Raw genomic sequence first — 24,122 nt, forward strand, 5'->3', positions numbered from 1 at the left:
ATATCTCCTTTTGACAAGGTTTCTCCAAATTTCTTCAGTAAAACATATTCAATTTCATCGTCTTCCAAGTCATTCCCTTTTATTGCGCACGTATAAGAAGTGACATGCTCATTAGGGTCGGTGGTCCAATTATACTTAGGAATTTCCGGCATTCAGAATTTTTTTGGAATGGGTTTCGGAGCTGCACTTGGAGGGAAAGTCTTCTGTACGAATTTCTTTGAATCCATACCCTTTAAAATTGGCGTTGCCCCCGGTATTTGGTCAACCCGGGAGTTGTATGTCTCTACTTTCTTGTCATTTGCCTCGATTTTCTTTTCTCCCGATTCAATCCTTTTAGTGAACTCCTCGAGCATTTTCATAATGGCGGGGTCAGTCCCCGATTCGTTGGCGTTCGACCTTTCCGGCACAGGCTCGGTCCTATGGACGATTTCTGGTTTGATCCTACTCGGTGTTCGGTGTTGATTTTGTAGTTATGCTATAGCGTCTTGTTGAGCCTGTAACATTTTGAATATCAATTGGAGGCTAACTCCACCGTCTTCTCCGCCCTGCGTACCTCGACCACCTGATCGAACTTCCCTCCGTACGCTACCTTCGGGATCAACGCCCAAATTTGCATTTAGGGCGACATGTGAACTGTCATCGACGGGATTTGCAATTGGTTCTCCCTCGAGGTCATCCTGAGGCACCTCGATTCCTGGGGCGGCTACATTATCATTTTTCCCGTGAATTCCAATGCCGTTGTCACCACGTGTAGGTGTTACTTGTAAGTTTGACATATTTATCCTGAAAATAAAGATTCTTACGAGAACAAGTGTAAAGCAGTGTGTGTTATCGAAATTAGTATTAAGCAACCACTATTATCCTTAGCCCCACGGTGGGCGCCAAACTATTTATCCTTAAAATTGGATAACAATTAAACTCATAATATGGTTCTAAGGACACGTGATTTCACTTAATACTAATTGATAAATATGAAAATTAATAATGGAAATGAGCTATAAAGTAAAGCAAACCAGTGTTGAAATGGAATTCAACCCTCGATCTAGGGTGCCCTCGAACTGATTGATACCAAAGCAATTAAAAATAAAGCAAGATGATGAACAAGAGATTATAAGTTAAAGAAAGGGCGTTATATTGGCTTTTTTATGTGGGAACAACCTGTCTTACAAATGATTAATACTCCTCTTTATATAGTAGAGAAGTTCTACTTATGGTATAACTCTAATTACAGAAGGAAATTTCATGATTAGCTAATTAACCGTTTCTGATTTGATCCGTTCCGAGATTTACGCCATGATCCTCGACCACTCACCGAGATTTACGCCATGATCCTCGACCAGTAACAGATATCTCGCCTTTCTGTTATTGTGTTATCTTCGATCTTGCTCGATGTCTGTCTGGTTTGTCTTTAATCGCTACTAGACTCAATCTCGACAGGTACTTCGGTTCTGAACTCGGTACCTAGTCCTCGTGATTTAGTCTGTTCCGTTACGAGGCCGTCCTTCGATGCAATCTCCCGGTCTCGATCAAATAGTGAAATCGGGTGGGCCCGGTTTTAACCGTATACAAAGATGTTTGTCTTAGAGGAACTCTGGCACCTGAGCTAGGACATTTGACTCTAAGTCATGTGAGCATCTCATTTCACATTTGTTTCAATGTTGATCTGTAAGTTTAATAGTTGATCTTATTCACTGATTTTTTTTTTTTTCTTTTCTTTTGGCACTATTTTACGCAATAATTCATTTTCTGGAATTATTCCGAAAGAAATTGGAGAACTGAAGGAGTTGGAAATGCTGGACCTTGGTCATAATAACTTCTCGGGACCATTTCCTATGAATTTTGGCAACAACCTGTCTTTGTCGATCCTGAGTAGGTGTTTTTTGAGGTTATAGCTCATTATTGACCACCTTTGTTTGAACTTTTCCAAACTCAAGTTTGTTGTTATGGTTTCAGTCTGTTGGACAACAAGTACATCGGCAGTGTAGCTCCTGAAATTCATCATCTTAATATTCTTTCTGAGTCTCAAATAGATGAAAACCAATTAGCAAATGTTGCTCCTACTGCTGATTGCAACAGCCAACCTAGTGTTTGGTAAGTGAATTCTAGTCATGAGGCATTATTTATATTTTATCTTCTTTTTTATGTTTCTTCACGCATCTTGTATTCAAAATTCACTGGTCTGACTATTCCAGATTCGCGCCGCGTGTCAGTTTTTCGGTCCAATCTCCAAGAACCTTTATGAGAATCGCAAGATGATGTTTCCCATCAAGAGGACTAGAGGAGACACTGAAAGGGTGCCACTGCAGCCAGGACAACTCGGGTACTTGTAAAAATATCCAGCCAAGGGCGTAAACTAGGTTTTAGATTTATGGTGCAGAATGTCATGTCACAACCAAAAAACCTGCATCTTATACCTGTTGAACTTGTCAATGTGATCCTCGGAAAGGAGAATGCTTATAAACTTGGTACAGATGGTGATTGTAATGGAGATGCAGAGGTAGTATGCTTATAATATCCGAGCCCTTCTGCAATGACAACTTTTATTTTGTAGGGGATTAAAAGTTGTTATTGTTGAGGTAGTAACTAAGTGTTGGTTTGAGGAAGGGTTAATCTCATCCATTTGCTTATGGAGAGATAGATATACTACACCTAATTCGACCCTTTTGAGTCTGCTGAATATACTGTAAATCTGATAGAAACTGGACATAATCCAAATGTAGCTGACATTTAGAAGGCTGAAAGATTATGTGTTATTTTTCAGGAATAGCATGTTGTATAGTTAGAAATTTCTTTGTTCAAGGCTGAGGATGGGAGATTAGTGTAAGAAGTCCTTGTCCTATGAATCCTACTGCCTTGAGAAATGAACAATCTGCACTGAATCTTTTCTACTGACAGTTATTATCAGTTTATTTGACCACTACAACTTCAATGTCCAACAGGAAGAGAAAGCAACTTGGAGATCCAGTGAAGTGGAGGCTGCTACAGTTTATTGGTTTAGGTAATCCAAGAAAAGCTGAAAGAAGCAAAAGGAATTCAAAGTCATCCTCATCGTCTTCATTCTTCGTTTCTCCATCACCATCACCAACCTTCCTTTCACCTGCAACTTCTCCTGTTGGAACACCCACATCTTACATCTCAATCCCTCCTTCTGCATCCATATCTTCTCCATCAGAATCGCCGTCTCCCTCGTCTTCTGTGTTTTTGAATCCTACTTCATCTCCAGTGTCACCACCAACTCCAGCTCCACATGCTCCAGTTGATCCACCAGTACTTCCCAGGAAATGGCAGCCCTCTCATTCCCAACTGCCTTCTACCGCTCCAACTCCTGACCAAACAAATAAAAGAACATCCACATCCAAGCGTCATATAATGTTTATAGTGTCTGGTGTAGCGGAACTTCTTTACTTGTATTCATTTCAGCCCTTTTGTATGTTTATTGTCGAAGAAGTAAGATGGTAATGGTTAAACCTAGGGCAACAGGACTTTAGTGGACAGCTACAGAAAGCATTTGTGACAGGTGAATTATCATTATGTTGTTGAAATTTGTTTACCTTCTTTAAGTACAAAACATTGAACATGTGGGGCACGAAGAAATGAATTAATTGCATAATACACAGTGACTACACCTACTTGTAATGTGGATCTGCATTTATGTTGGAGAATTCGTATTCAGGTGTACCAAGTCTCCTGCGAGCAGAACTTGAAACTGCTTGTGAAGACTTCAGCAACATAATTGGCTCTTTGCCCAATGGAACTATTTACAAAGGCACCCTGTCAAGTGGTGTTGAAATAGCAGTGACTTCAACTGCAGCGAAGACAGCTAATGACTGGTCCTTCAACTTGGAAGCTCAGTTCAGAAGCAAGGCATGCCAAAAACAAATATTCCATTAAGCTATCTAAAGTATTACTAGTTGTTGTGGCGAAATGTTTTGATGCCTTTTCTATTCTAACTTCCTTGTGGCTGCTGTAGACTACGCCCTACCTACTCTCGGTCACAAGTTTTTCCCTTGGTTGTCTATCCTCTTTAATTCCACTAGACATGAACGCGTTTGATATTGGTTAGTCAACTACACAAGTTTGTGAACTGGGAAGAAATTTACAAGCAAGCAATCTAAGTTGATCGCCTTCTGGAGAAGACTATCTCCATTACCTCGTCAAAGCCAGTATTTTCCAGGAATGTTTGTGTACTGTCCTAAACGTGGTATACATGGTCAGATATCTAATTTAATTACAAGGATCTTGACTTATAATTTTCACAACAGCAAGAAAAACGGAGAACTTCTACACATTCCAGCAACTCTATCGTTTAACAGAATGAGAGAAGAAAAGTTCCTCTTGAACTTACACAAATGAGAATTTTTACCTCTTTCTAGGTCGTATACGGAAATTATGATAAGAGTATGAGAATTCCAATTCTTAATGACCAAAACAATGTCAAAGTACATTGAGCTTGAGTGTCCTGATTTTGCTTACTGTGAAATGGTCTGCTTTGCTCCATCAAAAAAAGAAGACTTTTTACCATCATGTTCTCAGCAGTCCTTCAATCATAGGTACACCAAATCCAATTTCTCCTGCTCAATGATTTCCCAGTTTGTCTTAGTCACCAATCCATGCACAACAGAATGTTGTGCAGGGAGCCTTATATCCGAAGACTAGAAAGCTCAAGCCGTTTCTCTTCTTTCTTCGAAAGCAGAAAGTACTCCTCAAAACTAGTCCATTCACATGCATATTTCACGTATTTTGCCGTGCTTGAATACGTGTACGACTGTACAAATCTAAGGTATCCTTATGATTGGAATCCAAGCAGAGGGCTGCTTCACAATCCTGGAGAGCACGTGAGAAATCAGTCATTGACTCATGGAATGCTGCTCGAAGATTAAGCATTTGCAAGTCAGGTTTGAAAGAAATGGCTCCTGTAAGCTCCTCCACAGCCTCAGTCTCCCTCTGGTCATCCATGAGCACTGTTGAATGCAAGAGTCAAATGTCATTTCGAACAAGGCAACATAAATTGCTAAACTCGCAGCTGTCAAGGCAATAAAAATGCTTAACTCGCGGCTAACAAGGCAACAACAATTTTTTTTTTTTTTTTTGAAAAGGTAAGGTAATAAGGCAACAACAAGTGCTAAACTCACGACTGAGGCCTCAATCTATACGGTGGAGGCCTCTACCCCAGTTGGGAACTTTTGTCCTCCTAGTTTCATGTTGGTTTGTACAAGAACTTTAGGGAAATGTAGCACAATGCTTTCATCCATTTTTTCTTCCAACAGTGGGAGCAAAACAATCTTTCAGCTCAAACCATCAAATAAATACAGAAGCATCACATTATGTACTAAATTAGCTAATAAATCTCCCTGCAGGGAGATCGTAAACTTAAAGTAATTGAACTTATTCGACAGGATTAAAGTTACTTCGCTGAAGCCATTCATGAAGAGTCTAGACTACTATTTGATTTGACTGAACCAAAACTCTCAACTTTACTGTAAAGTTTATCTTACTTCATCAATAGCATTTCACCATTCACAGACAAATGCCAATGAAAAGAATTTTGATAGCATAAAGTCGATTGTCCTTGTGTCAGAAAATGCAATATTCCAAAAGGTTGTTGTAACCATTTGATAGGCCAAGCTCAGAAAGAAGAGCTTCTTCATTTGGGGAGAATTTCAGAACAGTATTAGACTAAAGCTGGGCAACAGGAGAAATATTAAAATATGTATTTGATAAGCAGCCGGAGGCCTGACACCAAAAGGAATTCTCCCAGATTGGTACAGCCTTATCACAACTAAAGGTTGTACAATTGCAGAATGTTACTCAGATTATGGATGGAACCTGCAGTTTAGAAGGAATTCAAATGATTGAGAAATTGAGGACATCAGCTTTTTGCTGCAGAAACTGGAAAAAATGGTATTAGGGGATGATGTCAAAATTTTACATACTTTGGATTGGTAGCAAGGATGGGAGATTTACTGTTAAATCATATGCTGTAAGATAATCCACAGACCGGAAAAGAAGAAGATCATTGACCATGGAAAATGATTTGGAACACCAAGGCACCTCCAAAAATAGCATGCGGTTGCAACACAAGAAGCCTGTTTGACACAAGATAATATGCGAAGAAGGGATTTTAAACTGTTTCATAGATGCTTCCTACATGATTCCAACGAATCAGTTAACCACCTACGACAAGCAAACATGGATAATATGGATAATGTTTTTAAACATATTTGGAGTCCAACTGGTGATGCCAAAGAATCTGCAGCAAACTCTCAACAATGGGCAGGGACAGAGGATATCTAAGAGAGTCACAGTTGGAAACTTGCTTATGTTTTATTAGGACAATCTGGATAGAAAGAATCATAGATGTTTTGACGAAAAAAGGAGCACATATCATAAGTAATGTCTTTAAAATTTATATTTTTGGTCTACGAAGATTGGAAGAATACTGTAAATAATATAATCATTTAAACAACTTGCTATACTCCTTAAACATGTAAAATGAGACAAGTCAACAGTTTATATTCTCTAAGCATCTTCTTGGTACCGGTTGATTCAAAGAATAATTTACGTGCCAAAGGAAGAGGAGCTCTCTGCAGTTGCTCCATGAGAACAATAAGTTGCCTATGTCAAAGATGGACAAGATATCAGTGATAAATTCCTCTTTCTACATTACATTTGTATGTATTGCATAGAGTACTTATCTTAAGAACATTTGGGGTACGCATCATAGGACAATAGCTTGCAAAACCTAAGGTGTAATGAACGGATGCATATCTCTTAATTGTAATGAATTCAATTAATGCTTTGTGTGACATAGGCATAAACAACCACACTAATATCTCGTTACCTGCTTTATTTTTATTTTTTTGCAATGTATATTCTGCAATTTGGAAAACAGATTTTTAAGACCATCAGATATACATAAAATAGCTAGAAATCGTTTTTATACGACAGGACCTTCACAGAAAAGAGAGAGTGCTTTCATCAAAAATGTTTTTGCTAACCAAATTCAAATTGTAATAGTTGTAGTAAATCTCAATCCTGAGAAGAAGAAAAGAGAGGTATTCCCTTATATAAAGGCTCTTTCAAGTGACTTAATTTCAAATTTTGATAGAGCTTTTCTCTTATCAGTCTGGACATGGCGGCACTGCATTCATCGGATCAACACTGCTAATTCCTTCTGAAAAGTGAATTACATTTTCAAGTGAACATAAGAAGATGCATCCGCTCAAGCCCAGTCCACAAGCAACAACGATTGCTTCCTCTTTGTGATACTCTTTTAGGTTACACCAGGAAATTATTTCACAATTAGTAATAACACCCAAGAAAAGATTCTCCTCAAATATAATCATAGCGGAACTCTACTTCAAATTCACATAACAAGTTTTATTCATCACCCTACAGTCAGATCTTTAGTCGGAATTTTAGTAAGCTCTTCCTGAGCAATAAAATTAGGTAACAAGCAAGGGTGATAAAGTGATAATGTACCTGCAGCCCTGTATCTATATGGGTATGTCCTTAGAGGATCCAACTGTGTAGCCATGCTGAGATCATTACTTGCCATGTCGCGATCACAATACTCTGACCTTTTCTCATAAGCTGATGCCTTGTTCTGAGCCTTGTCTATCAGCTTTGTCATTTCCTCATAAGCAGCTTTCCTATCATTTTTGAGATGATATACACGCGCTAGCCCTTGATGAGCTCTTGTGTGCTTTATCTCGAGGGCACTAACATAGCAATCTGCTGCAAGGTCCAGCTTATTGCAATCCACGTAAATACTTCCTAGATTATTTAATGCCTGCCAAAATCACATAACATGAATAAATTTATCTACAGAAACAACGCCAAGAGAACTAGTTTGGAGAATTGACCCACTTGTCCTTTGCGAAGACCATCTGAAGGACATTTAAGTGCTTCCTCCAACAGTTGGATGACATAAGATGAAGATTCAGAATCCAGAGTTGTATCGGCTAGAGCATATGCTTTAAGGAAAAAGGCCTCGAATGACCTTTGGATAGAAATCGATTCCTCAGCTTTGGCAAGTGCTTCTTCACGATGTCCAGTGTCATATAATATCCATCCTTCATACACAAGCTTTTCATATTTGGAGGTGGAATGATTCCGGGCCAGGCGCAAACTGCGCATTGCGGCTTTTTGACAATTCAACCTGCACGTACAAGGTATTAGGTAAACCTAAGTAACAGGATGTGCTTATATCAAATAATTTATGGAAATCAGAACAGCATGGAATGTTAACCCATGATAAGGCTTTTCTGTCTAAGAATGACAGTATATTTCCAGCCAGTCCCCAAAATTTACTTCCACATATGTCGACTCAATCCAACTAAGGATAGTTATCAAAGAGTTGTTTCATGCATTATCCATTTCAATTTTCAGTAACATGGGTCTTATAACTTAAAGCCGGATTTGATGTGTTACAATTAGTAATCAGGTTCTTTGATTATAAAGTAACATATGTGACAACAAGAATATGGTTTACAGATCGCCAGAAACAGTCAATGACCAGTCTTTCACCATTTTATTTTTTACATTCCCGAAAAAAAGAAAAGTTGAAGCTAGAATCAGGACTCAGAGACACTAGGAACTGTTGCATAAGGTTGCAAGAAAAAATCAAAAGATAATATGTCTCAAAAAATTACCGCAACAGGAGAAGAGATTGCCTGAAGCGCAGGACACTCCTCCCAGGATCATTTATGAGCATTTGATATATAACAGACAATGAACCAATATCATCAACAAATGACCATCGATCATAGAGTTGCATCCAGCAATCTGCAGGACTCCATGGTTGAACGTGCTGACTGAGGAGCTCCACCAGGTGGTCAGCTCTCATTTTCCCACGAAACATCATAAAGTTCGGGTCTAGAGTCAACAATGCACGGATATCTCTTATAGCAGATTGGTAATCTTCAAGTGCAATAAAGCACCAAGCCCGCAATTCAATGCAGTCTGGAGAGACCTTAAAATCAACAATCCTATTTATCTCTGCGACAGCAGCCTCAATCTGGCTGTCTTCTACCATTGCAATGGCTCTGTATTTGTATGGAAAAGAAAGGGTAGGATCCAATCTGGTGGCATCATTAACATCCAAAATCTTTTGTTTGCCTAAGCTGTACAAAGACCTCTCTTGGTACATCCACCCCGTAGGTTTATACTTTGTAATAATATCATTAATTAGCTCATAAGCTAAAAACCTCTGCCCCTGCTTGAGTTTAGTTCGTGCAACACCTACTATTGAATAAATGTTACCAGCCTCAATTGCCATCTCAAAACAATGTTGAGCTTCTTTGTAATCCTTCCTTTCAAGCAATACACAACCCAGTTGATGCAAAGCGAGTGCCTTCTGCCATCTTTCGCTAGCACACTCCTTTAATCTCTCCAACAACATAACTGTAACTTTGGACATCATGTTATCTTCGATTGCTACCTGGCTAAGGAAATAATATAACAGAAAAGAAGCTTGCCCAACTGTGGCGAGTCTCTCCCTAGCCTCAGAGCTACAAAATGTGTTGAGAACCCTTGGATTATATAAATAACCTGGAAGCTCTCGAAGCATCAGCTGCAAGCAAGACGCCACGAGCAGATGTGCTCTCTCCTCCAGAGCATAATCAATAAGAACCAATGCCTCATCGATATCGGAAAGCAAAGACGCCAAGTAACAATCACAAGCAGATTTCATTTCCTCACAACAGAATCTATTTGCAAATGAAAGAAGCTCCAGAAGTAGATTGGGTGAGCAAGAATCTAATCTTCTAGTCCTAGTAAAGAAATCTACAGCTCTCATTCCGTCCGCAGATATACCAACGTGTGTAAAATCAATTCTTTGCTTATCAGACTCAATGAAATTACCATACAACATTGATTTTAATGGAGCAGAGAGAGCTGCAATTTTACCTCGAATACAGTTGACTTCCTCATTGCCTATGCAGAAGCAAACAACCCCATCCTCTTGTGATTCTGAGCTGAGGAAATTATTCCCAAAATGAGAGATCTCATTAGAACATAGGCAATGATCAAAAACAGAATTGGGATCATAGCCATGTAGCAAAGCAGCGTTGGGGCATTCAACAACTCTTCCAATACAATCCAAAGCTGATGATCCAACTAACTCATCCTCTCTCCTTTCAAACCTCAACCAAGCTGACAAAACCACCTTGGAATGCACATCAACCGCATGTAGACGAGCCGATTGAAGACACCTTCGCAGCAACTTTGGATCACCAAGGCTGCACAAGAGCGCATACTGCTCTAAATAAACCAAAGATTTATCAAAATCTTGGGTCATCTGGATTTTGCGGTAAAGCTCAGCCAAAGATTCAACAAAATCAACAGATTTGAGACAAAGCTCAACTGGGGGCTCAAAAGAATCGGTTCTTGGAAGACCATAGGGAAGAAAAGCCGATTCTTGCAAAATGGAGTTGATTGTAGGGAAGTGGAGCTTGGAAATAGGAAAAGGAAAAGGAAAAGGGTTGCTAGTGGAAGTTTCAGAAGGATGGACTTGAGTAGTCTTACAACGGTCTTTGAGCTTGAAGCCCCTGCCCCGCATAGTGTGAGAGAGTTCGAGGGAGTAGCGACGGATGAGACTCACAAATCTTGATTTCCAAATGTTTCTCTCTTCATTACTGTCTGTACAAGTAGACATCAATCTAATAACGAATTTAATTGATTGTTTCAACTTTTGCCCTGCATATATCACCACCTAGAAACAAGGGGGTTAGGGGGGCGGGTGATAGATATGCAGGTTCAAGGTTCAACTATGGCGTGATTTCTTATACATACATACACTTTCATCTCACTTGTGAACATGAAAAAAGAAAAGGATTTACTAATAGTTTTATGGAGGATGTATCCAATCCATTATGTATGTTTTGTTTTATTTCTTTTTTGAAAAATAATGCCAGCTCGTCACATCACTATATCAGGCTGCGTGTGTGTGTACATTTATTGTGTTTCTGTTTTTTTTTGTTTTTTTTTATTGGAGTACTTAAAATTATCTTATGATAGTTAAACGAATTTAAAAGGGAAATTTACGTGTCTAAGAAGATAACTAATAAAGTATTAAATGTTAGTAGAAAATTGAAGCAACTTAATCTTCATCTTTCTGCATCATTAATGGAATCTTGCCTTTCGTCAAGAAAGACATGGACCATTGTATTTAATTACAACTTCAAATATAGTTTTCACTTTCCCTCCAAAAACGTATGCCTTCCGAATTTCGATATTAGGTTCACATCTTAATCAAGTCAGCTTCTGATTCGTATCCTAATTTTCCTTTCTTGTTTGAGGATCCATTATGTTCTTTACGTGAAAATGTTAATTTGTTGTTTCTACGTTTAATAATGGGTATGCAGATGCTATTAAATGGGTCACGAGTTCTTCAACTACTACTTCTGGAGAAAATATATTCATACTGTATATCTACACGGCTACAGTAAATCAAAATATTTAATCTTAAGAGTTGTTATTAAAGTGAAAATGTATATTAATTACTGTGTTCTTTTATTTTGAATTAATTAATCTAGGTTAAGTAGCAAAGCTAAAGAAAAATATCATTGCATTTATTGTTAGGTGCAAACATTGAGTACAAATAAAAAACTTTACATGCGGGACCTTTAGTTGTAGATTATAGCCCCTTAACTATTGTATTGTATTTCTTCACCTATTTCTCTATCATTTAGTTGTAGATTATAATTCCTTTAATCCCCTTGTTTTATTTCTTCACCTGTTTGTCTGACCTTTAGTTATAGATTATAGTTCCCGTTAGTTCCTTTATTTTATTTCTTCACCTGTTTTGCGACCTTTAGTGGTAGATTATTTTTCAGTAATTCTTTTTATTTTTGTCGCTTGTTTTTGGGATAGTACTTGCGTAGTGACTCGTAGATTATAGTGGCTTTGGTGAACGATGGTAGGGTAAGGTCTTGTCCTCGGGGGTGCCAGCGCGGGGAGGGGGTGCGAGGGGTGCGGGGGTCTTGGAACATAGGAACTTTGACTGGAAAGTCTGTAGAGTTAGCGAAGATTCTCGAGAAAAGGAAGATTAATATAGCTTGTGTACATGAGACTAGATGGGTAGGAGATAAGGCGCGGGATGTGGACAGTTTCAAACTTTGGTATTCTGGGAGGGTGGGGGCAGGAACAGGGTAGGTATCTTGGTTGATAAGGACCTCCGTGAACTAGTGATAGAGGTTAGGAGGGTGAATGACTGACTGATGACTATTAAGCTAGCTGTTGGAGGTTTTACTTTGAACATAATCAGTGCATACGCACCCCAAGCAGGCTTGGATAAGGAAGTCAAGAGGCGTTTCTGGGAGGATTTGGATGAGATGGTGCGTGGTATCCCACATACCGAGAAGCTTTTCATAGGAGGAGATTTCAACGGCCACACTAGAGCGACGTCTGGGGGGTATGATGATGTGCATGGTGGCTTTGATTTTGGAGATAGAAACGGAAACGTCTTTGCTGGATGTTGCTAGAGCATTTGATTTGGTGATAGCAAACTCGAGTTTCCCGAAGAAGAGAGAGCACTTGGTCACCTTTCAGAGTTCGGTGGCCGAGACTCAGATTGATTATTTACTCTACAGGAAGTCCGATAGAGGTCTTTGCAGGGATTGCAAGGTCATCCCGAGTGAGAACCTCTCGACCCTTCATAGGCTCCTGGTCATGGACCTTGAGATCACGAGGAAGAGGAGGAAGAGGGCGATGTATAGCCAACATAGGATTAAGTGGGGAACCTTGACGGAAGCTAAAGCGCAGTAGTTAGGGGTCAAGCTGGTGACTATGGGGGCTTGGAGGAGTAGTAGGGACGCAAGCGTTATGTGGACCATGACTGCGCAGTGCATAGGGAAGCCGCGAGAGAGGTATTAGGGGGTCTCAAAGGGTTACTCTGGTGGTCACAAGAGAGACTGGTGGTGGAATGGAGAGGAGCAAGGAAAAGTGAAAACCAAGAAAGCAGCATATCTGAAGCTAGTGGAAAGTGTAGACGGGGAGGAGAAGAGGGCGAATAGAGAGCATTATAAGTTGGCTAAGAAAGAGGCAAAGTTAGTAGTTACGACGGCCAAGACTGCAGCTTTTAGTCGTTTGTATGAGAAAATCGAGGACTGAGGTGGGGATAAGAGGTTGTTCAGGTTAGCCAAGGCGCAAGAAAGGAAAGTGCGGGACTGGGACCAAGTGAAGTGCATCAAGGACGAAGAAGGTAGAGTTTTGTTGGATGAGGGGCTTATCCGTCAGAGATGGCAGACCTACTTCCATAGTCTCTTAAAATAGGAGGAGGACATGAGCATTGTCATTGGTGATCTGGAACTCTCCGGGAGTCGTTGTGACTTTGGGTATTGTAGGCGGATTAGAGTTGATCAAGTTGAGGGGGCTATGCATAAGATGAGCAGGGGCAAAGCGACCGGGTCGGATGAAATTCTGGTGGAGTTTTGGAAGAGTGCAGGCAAGGTAGGCTTAGAGTGGCTCACTAGGTTATTTAATGTCATTTTTAGAATGAAGAAGATGCCCGAAGAGTGGAGGTGGAGAACAATGGTTCCTATATACAAGAACAAGAGTGATGTCCAAAATTGCAATAACTATCGGGGTATCAAGCTGCTTAGCCATACTATGAAAGTCTGGGAGAGAGTGGTAGAGCTAAGGGTGAGGAGGAGTGTGTCTATTTCTGAGAACCAGTTTTGGGTTTATGTCAGGACGTTCGACTACAGAAGCCATCCACCTTGCTAGGAGATTGATGGAGCAGTATAGGGAGAGAAAGAAGGACTTGCATATGGTGTTCATTGACTTGGAAAAGGCGTACGATAAAGTTTCGAAGGAGATTTTGTGGAGATATTTGGAGGCTAGAGGTGTACATGTTGCCTACGTTAGGTTGATTAAGGACATGTATGATAGAGTAAAGACCCGAGTGAGGACGGTGGTGGGGACTCAGATCATTTTCCGGTGATGATGGGGTTGCATCAGGGGTCAGCACTCAACCCTTTTTTGTTTACTCTGGTGATGGATGTACTGACGTGCCACATCCAAGGGGAGGTGTGGTGCATGCTATTTTCAAATGATATTGTATTGATTGACGAGACGCGAGTGTCGGGCCCCATTTTCTTGCGAAAGCGGGCTTTCGATGTTATGACAACTCTTTTGAGTGGGAGGTAAAGGGTTAAAAGAAGAAGAGTCACCACCTAACGATTTTTAAGGTGCGTTAGGGGCACCTATTATGCAAATGACTTTGTTTGACTAGTCAGCATCCCCAAAGATCGGGTAAGGGCTCAAATTATCTCAAAGAGAAGGTGTTAGGCACTCTTTGAGGTCCACAACTGTGGGTCTCGGCCTAAATTAAGATTATGTGGATTACAATTAGGCTAAGTGATCAAATAAACAAAGCGAATGTAAATGTCAAAGAATTTCATTACAACATGATTAGTACAGATCTTAGTACAAATATAGGGATACAACTATTTGGATCTAATAACAACATATAAAGGGGGGGAGTCCTAAATTTTTTAGCCTAAAGGATCACCCCATGCAACATAAATAATACTTCACAACTCCCTTGAGATAGGGAGTTACTCATATTATTCAGCGGGCACAGACTATCATCTCCTGCTACCCGATTACTATGTTAAAGTTGTTTATCTAAAGCGCGCTAATTCAATTCTAAGTCGTGCTCTATGCGTGCACTACCTGTCTCATTCCTTTGGTCCAGGAGGTATTGGACCTCTACTAGGGTGGTTCTAGACCTTACTTAGGTGGCTCAGAAATGTCAAAACTAGGCGACATACAAAACATATATTGGACTTCAAATATGGGCAGTTAAGGGCTCAAGTTAGCCTCCACACTTAAGCAACAAATGCATGCGAAACAGGTTTTCATGTTAGGCCGTTTCAAAATTAAGAACCTTAAGCCCTATAGACATGATTTCTATGTGACTATGCATTAAAACATACAAGCAGTTTCAGAGGCTAGGCGTTGCTTATCTCCAAATAATTATACGATTGTTGCATGTTGATTTGAGATTGCAGATTTCCAGTTATTTAATCTATAGATGATGTGTCTAGGTGATTTACGCACTAAGTGACAATGAAATCTATTGGAGGAAAGCCCAGAATTATTCATGCTTTTCGAGCAGCAAACAGCGTTTAGAAAATTAACACGTTTTGGCGAGTAGTAATACCATATAGGCAGGATCTCTATCAATTAGCGATTGGAACCAATTCTATTGTTATACTTTAACCTTATAGGTATGTTTTCTAAGTGAACAGTGCGATATAGTAGCGAATGAAATGATTAAAATCCTATAGGCACGATTTCTAGTGGATATGCTGCAGCGATGTAAATCGAAGGAAAATTCAACGATATGTATTTCCTATGGGCAGGTTTTCTAATAACATGTAGCAGCAGGGATAGTTGAAGCATTTGAACTCATGCTTTGCTAGTAGACAAGTAGTGTGAGTGTGTGCTTCTCTTAATGCCATGATTTCTACAGTACACATAGAGATTGAATGACATATATAGCAGATGAATCATTGAATCCTATAAGCATGTTTTCTAATCTTGCATGCAAACATCAGAATTTACACATCCCCCATTTTTACTTACACCCCAATTGTTTATTACAAAGTTATTACAGGCCCAATAATGAATATGATTAAAAATATTATACAAATAATGACAGTAGGACCACAACAGGCCCAAAAGAAATACCCAGCACTGTTAGGCCTTCAACAATTCTCCTGTGGTATACCCAGATTTTCAACAAGGAACCATATTCATCAGCACAACTCAGAATCCATAGAAGAGTTCAAAGCCAAATTACACAACCATAGATCAACCAAATTACACAGGCATTAAATCACTTAAACCAACCAATTTACATGTTCATTATACAATAGGAAGAAGGAATTGAGTGGGGTAGTTTAGGTCTCAGTAGTAGAGAAAGTGGCTAAAAGACCCCAAACCCTGGTGTGTCAGAGTTCACAAGAGTCTCAAATGGACCTCGAGTAGTGCTCACACTAAGGAAGTCAGTAGCAAGAGTCTTGGTAGCCTTGGCTTTCAGCCGGCCAAGAATGATAGGTTCAGAATAGCCTAGGTAACAAATGAGAGAGAATGGACAACGGTTAAGGGACAGAAGTTGAGGAAATGCACTTACAGCTTAAAGTAGACATAGCAAAGTTGAGCATACAGAGCAGCTAATCAAGCAGGTCACAAGACTTAGAAGCAGGTTCAGCAGGACTTCAGCACTTAGCAAAGTAGCACATAAGCAACCACATATTGAAAGAGTTAGGGGAAAAACAAGTTTGCAGGATTGACAAAAGTTATCATACACAGGTGCATAATACCATACAAGTTTAAGTAAGGCACTGACTTAGAGATTTGAAGCCTAAAGGTCCTAATTATGTCAAACATGGTATGGAAACACAAACTAAGATGGCCATTCTAAAGGTTTCAAACATCATTAAGGATATAAGACTAAGCAAAATAGAAACATTCTATGAGGGAGTAGATCATAGTTGATAGAAAAGGTCTTAGCACAGATTAGAACACATTATATATGCAAGACTATCATTACAGAGATTCAGAACAGAGTGGGAAAGTAAACACATGTCAAATAGCAAATGTAGGCATTCAGGTATTGACACAATAGATTAATTAACTAGAGAAAGTCAAAGTTATGCCAGGGATTCATCCTAATATCATGAAACAAAACAGTTCAAACATGGTAGGGAAAACAAGTTGAGATAACTGTTCTAAAACCTCAAGCAATCACTAAAGGAGTATAGGATCAAGTGAGCATGCTGAGTGACACAATAGCTGGGAAACTAGTCATAGTTAACATTGAAGGTCTTAACACAGGTTAATACAGATGTGAGGCATTCATTACAGAGATTCAGGACAAAGCTGGTAAGCATATTCAGGAACATTCAGGGCCCAATACACTAGTTAAACGAGCTTAGGAGGGTTCAGATTATCCAAGTTAGACATAGACAATCTCAGAACTAGCAGCATTAGGAGAAGTTAAATGCTAAAGATATTTAAAAATGAGTGTAAACTAACAGAGTTGTGCATAAAGTAGCCCAGAAACACATTAAGCCATAGATTTCAGAAGCGAGAGCACATGCAAATCAGAGACACATAAAAAATGAAATTGCAAAAGGTCAAGCGACTTACCAGTTAAACGAACAACAAAAAAGAGCAAAAATTCCACAAGAACCCAGAATCTCAATGAGTCAAAGTTCCCAAGAGCTTCAAAAGAACCTTGGGCAATGCTCGCACCAAGAGAAAGTTCGAATAATAGAATATCAGTGGCCTTGGCTTTCAGCCGGCCAAAAACAAACTATAAAATAAGAGAATGAGGGAATCACAGAACAAAGCTCTATTTTTTAGTGAAAGTATATTGATTCAACTCCCTCTCAAAGGAGAATGGGGAGGGGTTTATATAGTGATAGAAATCGAACAAGTAAACAAGGAAACACTATAAAATAAAACATAAATAAGGAAGTAATAACATGTAGAATCAATAAAAATCCGATTAGGAAAAAAAATAGGTAAACCCTAGTTGACAGAAATCGGAAATTGGCCGGAAATCTTGGCTAATCGGACCCATAATGCCTGGTCATGATGTACATGGACTAAATACTGTCCAGATTCAATCGATTGAAGTTGAATGGCTGGATTCTGAGAGATAGTACTTGCCATATTTAGGCAAGTACTAGGTGATACCATAGTTTTGTAGAAAATAACGAGATAACACACAAAAGGTAAGGAAATCATGGAGAGAATCCATGGTTGAGACGAATTTGGAGAGATTTGAGAGGGCGGCTAGGGTTTATGTGGAGAGGAGAAGAGAAAATTTTAGTGCGACGGGTTAAAGAGAATGATAGGATTAGGGTTGGGGTAGGTAATTAATATGAGGGGAATAAATGAGGGTCATTGATCTTGAAAGATCAACGGCTGAGATTTAAAATGAACGGGGCGGGTTAATTAAAATGGGTACCGATCGGGTCTTGTAAAGGGGTCATTTAACTTTGGGTCGGGGTTACTCGGCTAAGGTGTTGGGCCATTGTTTAGTCCGAAAATTTGTTTAACATTTTGGGCTAGCCTTTTAAACACACATAATTTATCAAAATAATTTATAAAAATAATTAGTAAATGAATAAAATATTTTTATGTACTAAAATGATTTAAAATAATGATTTAGCATTATAAAAATATAAAAAATGCTATTTTGATGCCAATAATATAAATAAGGAGCATTTGTATATGAATATAGGCTATTATTGCAAGATTGTGCAAATAACTTTAAAATGCTAATATAATTATATATAAAAAGATGAAGTGAAAATATTATGAGTCATATATGAGGATACAAAATAGTAATTTTGGATGATTAACTCATCACAAATAATTCAAAGGGATAATTACTAAATATTTATGTAAGAAAATTAATTTTAAAGCTCTAAAAATTATGTAAGAAAGTTAATTTTTATAATTCAAAGGGAAAATTATAAAAAGTGCTTGTATAGATTTGTAAGCTAAATAATGACGCAAAAATAATGTTTTGAAAGTATATATATTATTTAAAAAAATATGAGGGCAAAATTGGGTATCAACAACTGCCCCTATTTACCCGAGAATTATGAAAGAGTTGTCGGGTAAAGAAAATGATGACCAATTTTGGCCGAATTGAATGAGGGATGATATGATTTGAAAAAATGGGGGTCGAACCCTGGTTCTTGAGTTGCCTACATATCTCTGGTGTTATGGGAATCAGGTCGTGTGTAGTTTTGGATCTAACGACGAATGAAACTGAGGGAGTTGTTATAAGAATGATCATATGTTTTTGGAAATGGTTCTTTTGGGAAGGATAGTATCGGATTAATTTATGCGAAATCATGAATGTGAATTTGAAATATTGCGGATATATCACTGAACAAATATCTGAACGGTCATAGAGTGAAAGGTGGGAATTGATGGTGGTCGGTTATGTTTGAAATAATTACAGGATGTGAACGTTGTGAACGGAAACCGGAGCGAAGATTGCTCCCGTTTGGAGAACGGTTGCCTCCTGGATTACCTGTAAAACTTAAAACATGGCACATGCGAATATATACGTGTTATTGCGAGAATTTAAATGTCATGCAAATTCCCTTTGGACCATGAAGGTTGTCTCTGGACGGCGAGGATGATATCCTTAGACCATGACGTCCTGGGCCATGAAGCGTGTGATATGGGATTCACAGGCCATGAAATGGTGTCCTCGGGCTATGACGCCTTTAAATAATAGTGTGCAATTTTGAGAGATTCTCAGGCCATGGAATGGTGTCTCCCGGCTATGAGGATGATGCCTTCAGACTATGACGCCTTTGGACAAAATGGCGATGTTTCATCCCATGAAATGCAAAGATATGATGCTTGGTCATATGTGAGATCGAGACAAGACAAGGCTTAGTCTTGTGTGAGATGAGGGCGTGGCTTAGCCCTAGGTGAATAAAGAGATAGCGTAGTGGAGATAATATTAAATCTTATGTGAGGAAAAGGCAGTGCTTAGCCTTATGCAATTAGGGAGGCAATGTTCAGTATCGATGCGAAGAAAGGCAGTGCTTAGCCTTATGCAATTAGGGAGGCAATGTTTAGCCTCATGCAATTAGGGAGGCAATGTTTAGCCTCATGCAAAGAGGAGACAATGCTTAGTCTCATGCAGGGAAAGGCAGTGCTTAGCCTTATGCGATTAGGGAGGCAATGCTTAGCCTCATGCAAAGAGGAGACAATGCTTAGTCTCATGAAGGGAAAGGCAGTGCTTAGCCTTATGCAATTAGGGAGGCAATGCTTAGCCTCGTGCAAAGAAGAGACAATATTTAGTCTCATGCAGGGAAAGGCAGTGCTTAGCCTTATGCGATTAGGGAGGCAATGCTTAGCCTCATGCAAAGAGGAGACAATGCTTAGTCTCATGCAGGGAAAGGTAGTGCTTAGCCTTATGCAATTAGGGTGGCAATGCTTAGCCTCATGCAAAGAGTATACAATGCTTAGTCTCATGCAGGGAAAGGCAGTGCTTAGCCTTATGCAATTAAGGAGGCAATGCTTAGCCTCATGCAAAGAGGAGACAATGCTTAGTCTCATGGAGATAGTGTTTAGTCTCATGCGATTAGGGGAGACAATGCTTAGTCTCATGGAATTAGGGAGGCAATGCTTAGCCTCATGCAAGAAGAGGAGACAACGCTTAGTCTCTTGCAGAAAAGGCAGTGCTTAGCCTTATGCAATTAGGGAGGCAATGCTTAGCCTCATGTAAGAAGAAGAGACAATGCTTAGATGCTTAGTCTCATGCGGGGAAAACCAGTGCTTAGCTTTATGTAATTGTTGGGGGGGGGGGGCAATGCTTAGCCTCATGCAAGAAGAGGAGGTAGAGCTTAACCTCATGCAAATGATGAGAAGGCGGTGAGAAACTAAAGTATTTCTTAGCTAGAGGTATCTGCGCTAGGTAATTGGTCACCATGAAGGTAGTGACTTGATGTATTTGCAGATAATGTTGTTTTACCGTGCCTGCATCCTAAGAAAAATCGTGAATTTTATGGGGGAAAGGTTGGTTTGTGCTTTTGTCTTCTTGCTCGACCTTTGCTCCTGTCTTGGGATCTCGTTTAAGTTACCTTGGGAAACATCTGGCTGTCATAGCAACAAAATTTTCAAAAAATATGCAATGTATTTGATAAATATAGTTATTTGAAATGTAGTAGTATGCCACATCAAATAATTTAGATGAACCGGTGACTGTGACACATTTTAGAGACATTGCGACCTCCTTGCCTTGGAATTTTGAGGGCTCCCTCAAAATTCTACCCCAGTTTAAATGCATACTTCTGAAATACTTTTGGTTGTTCTGCATATGACGAAGTTGGCTGAACTTGCGATCTTGCCCCAGTTTCTGATCATGGGGAAATGAATATCTTATTAAGATGTGACTGAACCCATAGGGCTGCCTACGTATCACCTCTTAAATGAGAATCAGGTCAAGCGTAGTTCAGTTGCATCAAATGAAGAAATGTAAACAATCCTAAACATATTATCTCTTGACTGCGTCTGAGTTGATAGGTTTTGGCCAAATATCTCCGTCCATTTCTGCAAGTATAAGTGCTCCTCCTGTTAATACTCGATGAACCATGTAGGGACCTTGCCAATTGGGTGAAAATTTCCCTTTAGCTTTATCTTGATGCGGGAAAATTCGTTTTATCACCAACTGCCCCGGTGTGAATTGCCTTGGTCTGACCTTTTTGTTGAAAGCTCTCGCCATTCTGTTCTGGTAGAGTTGATCGTGGCATACTGTATTCATTCTCTTTCCATCATTGAGGTCCAGTTATTCATAGCGGCTTTTTACCCATTCTATGCCGCTGAGCTCAGCTTCTTGTGTGATTCTTAAAGAAGGGATTTCTACTTTGGCAGGGATAACCACTTCCGTACCGTAGACCAGCAGGTAAGGAGTTTCCCCAATTGATATGCGAACCGTGGTATGATATCCAAGCAAAGCAAATGGTAACTTCTCGTGCCATTGTTTGTAATTATCTACCATTTTCTTCAATATCTTCTTGATGTTTTTGTTGGCAGCTTATACAGCTCCATTCATTTACGGCCTGTATGCTGTGGAGTTCTTACGCTTGATCTTGAAAGTTTCACACATGGCCTTCATTAAATCACTGTTGAGATTGGCAGCATTGTCGGTGATGATTGACTCTGGTACTCTAAACCGACAAACAATGCGATCCCGAACAAAATCTACGACGACCTTCGTAGTTACAGCTTTGTAAGATGCGACCTCAACCCACTTTGTGAAATAATCTATGGCCACTAGAATGAACCTATGCCCATTTGAAGCAGTGGGTTGGATTGGAACGATGACATCCATGCTCCAAGCGGAAAAAGGCCAGGGTGCACTTGTTGCATTGAGTTCATTGGGTGGCACTCGTATCATATCAGCATGTATCTAGCACTAGTGACACTTCTGGACATACTTAATGCAGTCTGTTTTCATAGTCATCCCGAAATATCATGCTCTTAGTATTTTCTTGGCTAAGACAAAGCCATTCATGTGCGGTCCGCAGTTTCTGTCATATATTTCCTCGAGCAATCTGGATGCTTTCTTGGCGTCGACACACCGTAATAATCCCATGTCTGGAGTCCTTCTGTACAGAATTCCTCCGCTTTGAAAGAAATGGTTGGCTAACCTTCGGAGTGTGCACTTCTGAGTATGAGTTACATGTTTCGGATACTCTCCCTTTGCCAAGTATTCTTTGATATCGTGGAACCAAGGATTTTCGTCACTTTCTTCTTCAACATGAGCACAATAAGCCGATTGTTTATGAATTCCTATTGGATAGGATCGATGAAGTTCTTGTCTGGGTGTTGTATCATGAAAGACAAAGTGGCCAATGCATCTGCGAACTCATTTTGAATCCTTGGAACATGTTTAAACTCTATCTTCGTGGACCTCTTGATCAGCTCTTGTACACAGTACAGATATGGTAATATTTTGGTGTTCTTGGTAGCCCATTCTCCTAAAACTTGATGCACCAAATGATCGGAATCTCCAATCACCAGAAACTCCTGAATATTCATGTCAATGGCCAACCTGAGTCCGAAGATGCAAGCCTCATATTCTGCCATATTGTTGGTACATGGAAACCTGAGTTTTGCAGATATCAGATAGTGTTGGCCAGTTTCTGATACTAAGATAGCTCCGATACCCACTCCTTTGAAGTTTGCAGCTCCGTCGAAAAACATTCTCCAACCATCATATGCTTCGGTGATATCTTCTCCTACGAATAATACCTCTTCGTCGAGAAAATACATTTTCAATGGTTCGTATTCTCCGTCCACAAGATTTTCTGCCAAATGATCTGCCAGTGCTTGCCCTTTTACCGCCTTCTGAGTTACATAGATGATGTCAAATTCACTCAACAATATCTGCCATTTTGCTAACTTTCCCGCAGGCATGAGTTTCTGGAAGATGTATTTCAGCGGATCCATCCTTGATATGAGATATGTGGTGTATGCACGGAAATAATGCCTAAACGTTTGAGCTATCCATGTTAAAGCGCAGCAGGTGCGCTCCAGCAAAGAGTACCGGGCTTCGTAAGGTGTGAATTTCTTGCTCAAATAATATATTGCCTGCTCCTTTCTTCCAGTTTCATCATGTTGTCCCAAAACGCAACCGAAAGCTCCATCCAGTACAGACAAATAAAGCAGCAGTGGTCTTCCTGGCTCTGGTGGGACCAGAACGGGCGGTTTGGATAAATACTCCTTGATTTTGTCGAAGGCTTTCTGACATTCTTCAGTCCAGCTTGTTGCAGCATCTTTCTTCAGCATTTTGAAGATCGGCTCACACATCACGGTTGATTGTGCTATGAAATGGCTGATGTAGTTGAGACGCCCTAAGAAGCTCATCATATCTTTCTTATTCTTTGGCTGTGGCAAGTCCTGGATAGCTTTGATCTTTGACGGGTCCAATTCAATCCCTCGACGACTGACGATGAATCCTAGCAATTATTCGGCAGGGACTCCGAAGGCACACTTTGCAGGATTTAGTTTCAGATTGTACCTTCAAAGCCGATCAAAGAATTTCCTCAAGTCTGCTATATGATCTGTGCTTCTTCTGGATTTGATGATGACGTCATCCACGTACACCTCTATTTCCTTGTGTATCATGTCGTGGAAAATGGTTGTCATGGCTCTCATGTAAGTAGCTCCAGCATTCTTCAAACCAAACGACATCATTTTATAGCAGTATATTCCTCATGGTGTGATAAAGGCTGTCTTTTCGACATCCTCTTCATCCATCTAGATCTGATGATATCCTACGAAGCAATCCACAAAGCATTGGAGTTCATTCTTGGCACAGTTGTTAATTAGTATGTGTATATTGGGCAATGGGAAATCATCTTTAGGACTCGCCTTGTTTAAATCTTGGTAATCAACACACACTCTGACTTTCCCATCTTTCTTCGGAACCGACACAATGTTAGCCAACCAAGTCGGATATTTAACCACTCTGAGAACCTTGGCTTTGATTTGCTTGGTGACCTCCTCTTTTATCTTCAAACTCATATCTGGCTTGAATTTTCTGAGCTTCTGTTTTACCGGTG

General features: G+C 39.8%; 2 protein-coding genes across 2 annotated transcripts; one reads left to right on the plus strand and one right to left on the minus strand.

Moving 5' to 3' along the window:
• The first annotated feature begins 1,725 nt into the window (after positions 1-1,725).
• LOC142170639 (uncharacterized) lies at positions 1,726-4,135 on the plus strand. Its single transcript, XM_075232566.1, has 3 exons — positions 1,726-2,091; positions 2,193-2,497; positions 2,940-4,135. The coding sequence occupies exons 2-3, from the start codon at positions 2,451-2,453 to the stop codon at positions 3,457-3,459; spliced, it is 567 nt and encodes a 188-aa protein (XP_075088667.1). The 5' UTR covers positions 1,726-2,091; positions 2,193-2,450; the 3' UTR covers positions 3,460-4,135.
• Positions 4,136-4,250: 115 nt separating this feature from the next.
• Positions 4,251-10,875, minus strand: LOC107825878 (ethylene-overproduction protein 1-like). Its single transcript, XM_075232565.1, has 4 exons — positions 8,655-10,875; positions 7,870-8,161; positions 7,483-7,792; positions 4,251-4,961 (listed from the first exon to the last, which is right to left on the minus strand). Exons 1-4 carry the CDS (start codon positions 10,655-10,657, stop codon positions 4,732-4,734), a joined length of 2,835 nt encoding a protein of 944 aa, XP_075088666.1. The 5' UTR covers positions 10,658-10,875; the 3' UTR covers positions 4,251-4,731.
• Between the last annotated feature and the right edge of the window lie 13,247 nt (positions 10,876-24,122).

This window comes from Nicotiana tabacum, chromosome 2, assembly GCF_000715075.1.
Source record: "Nicotiana tabacum cultivar K326 chromosome 2, ASM71507v2, whole genome shotgun sequence".
NCBI classification, from domain to species: Eukaryota; Viridiplantae; Streptophyta; class Magnoliopsida; order Solanales; family Solanaceae; genus Nicotiana; species Nicotiana tabacum.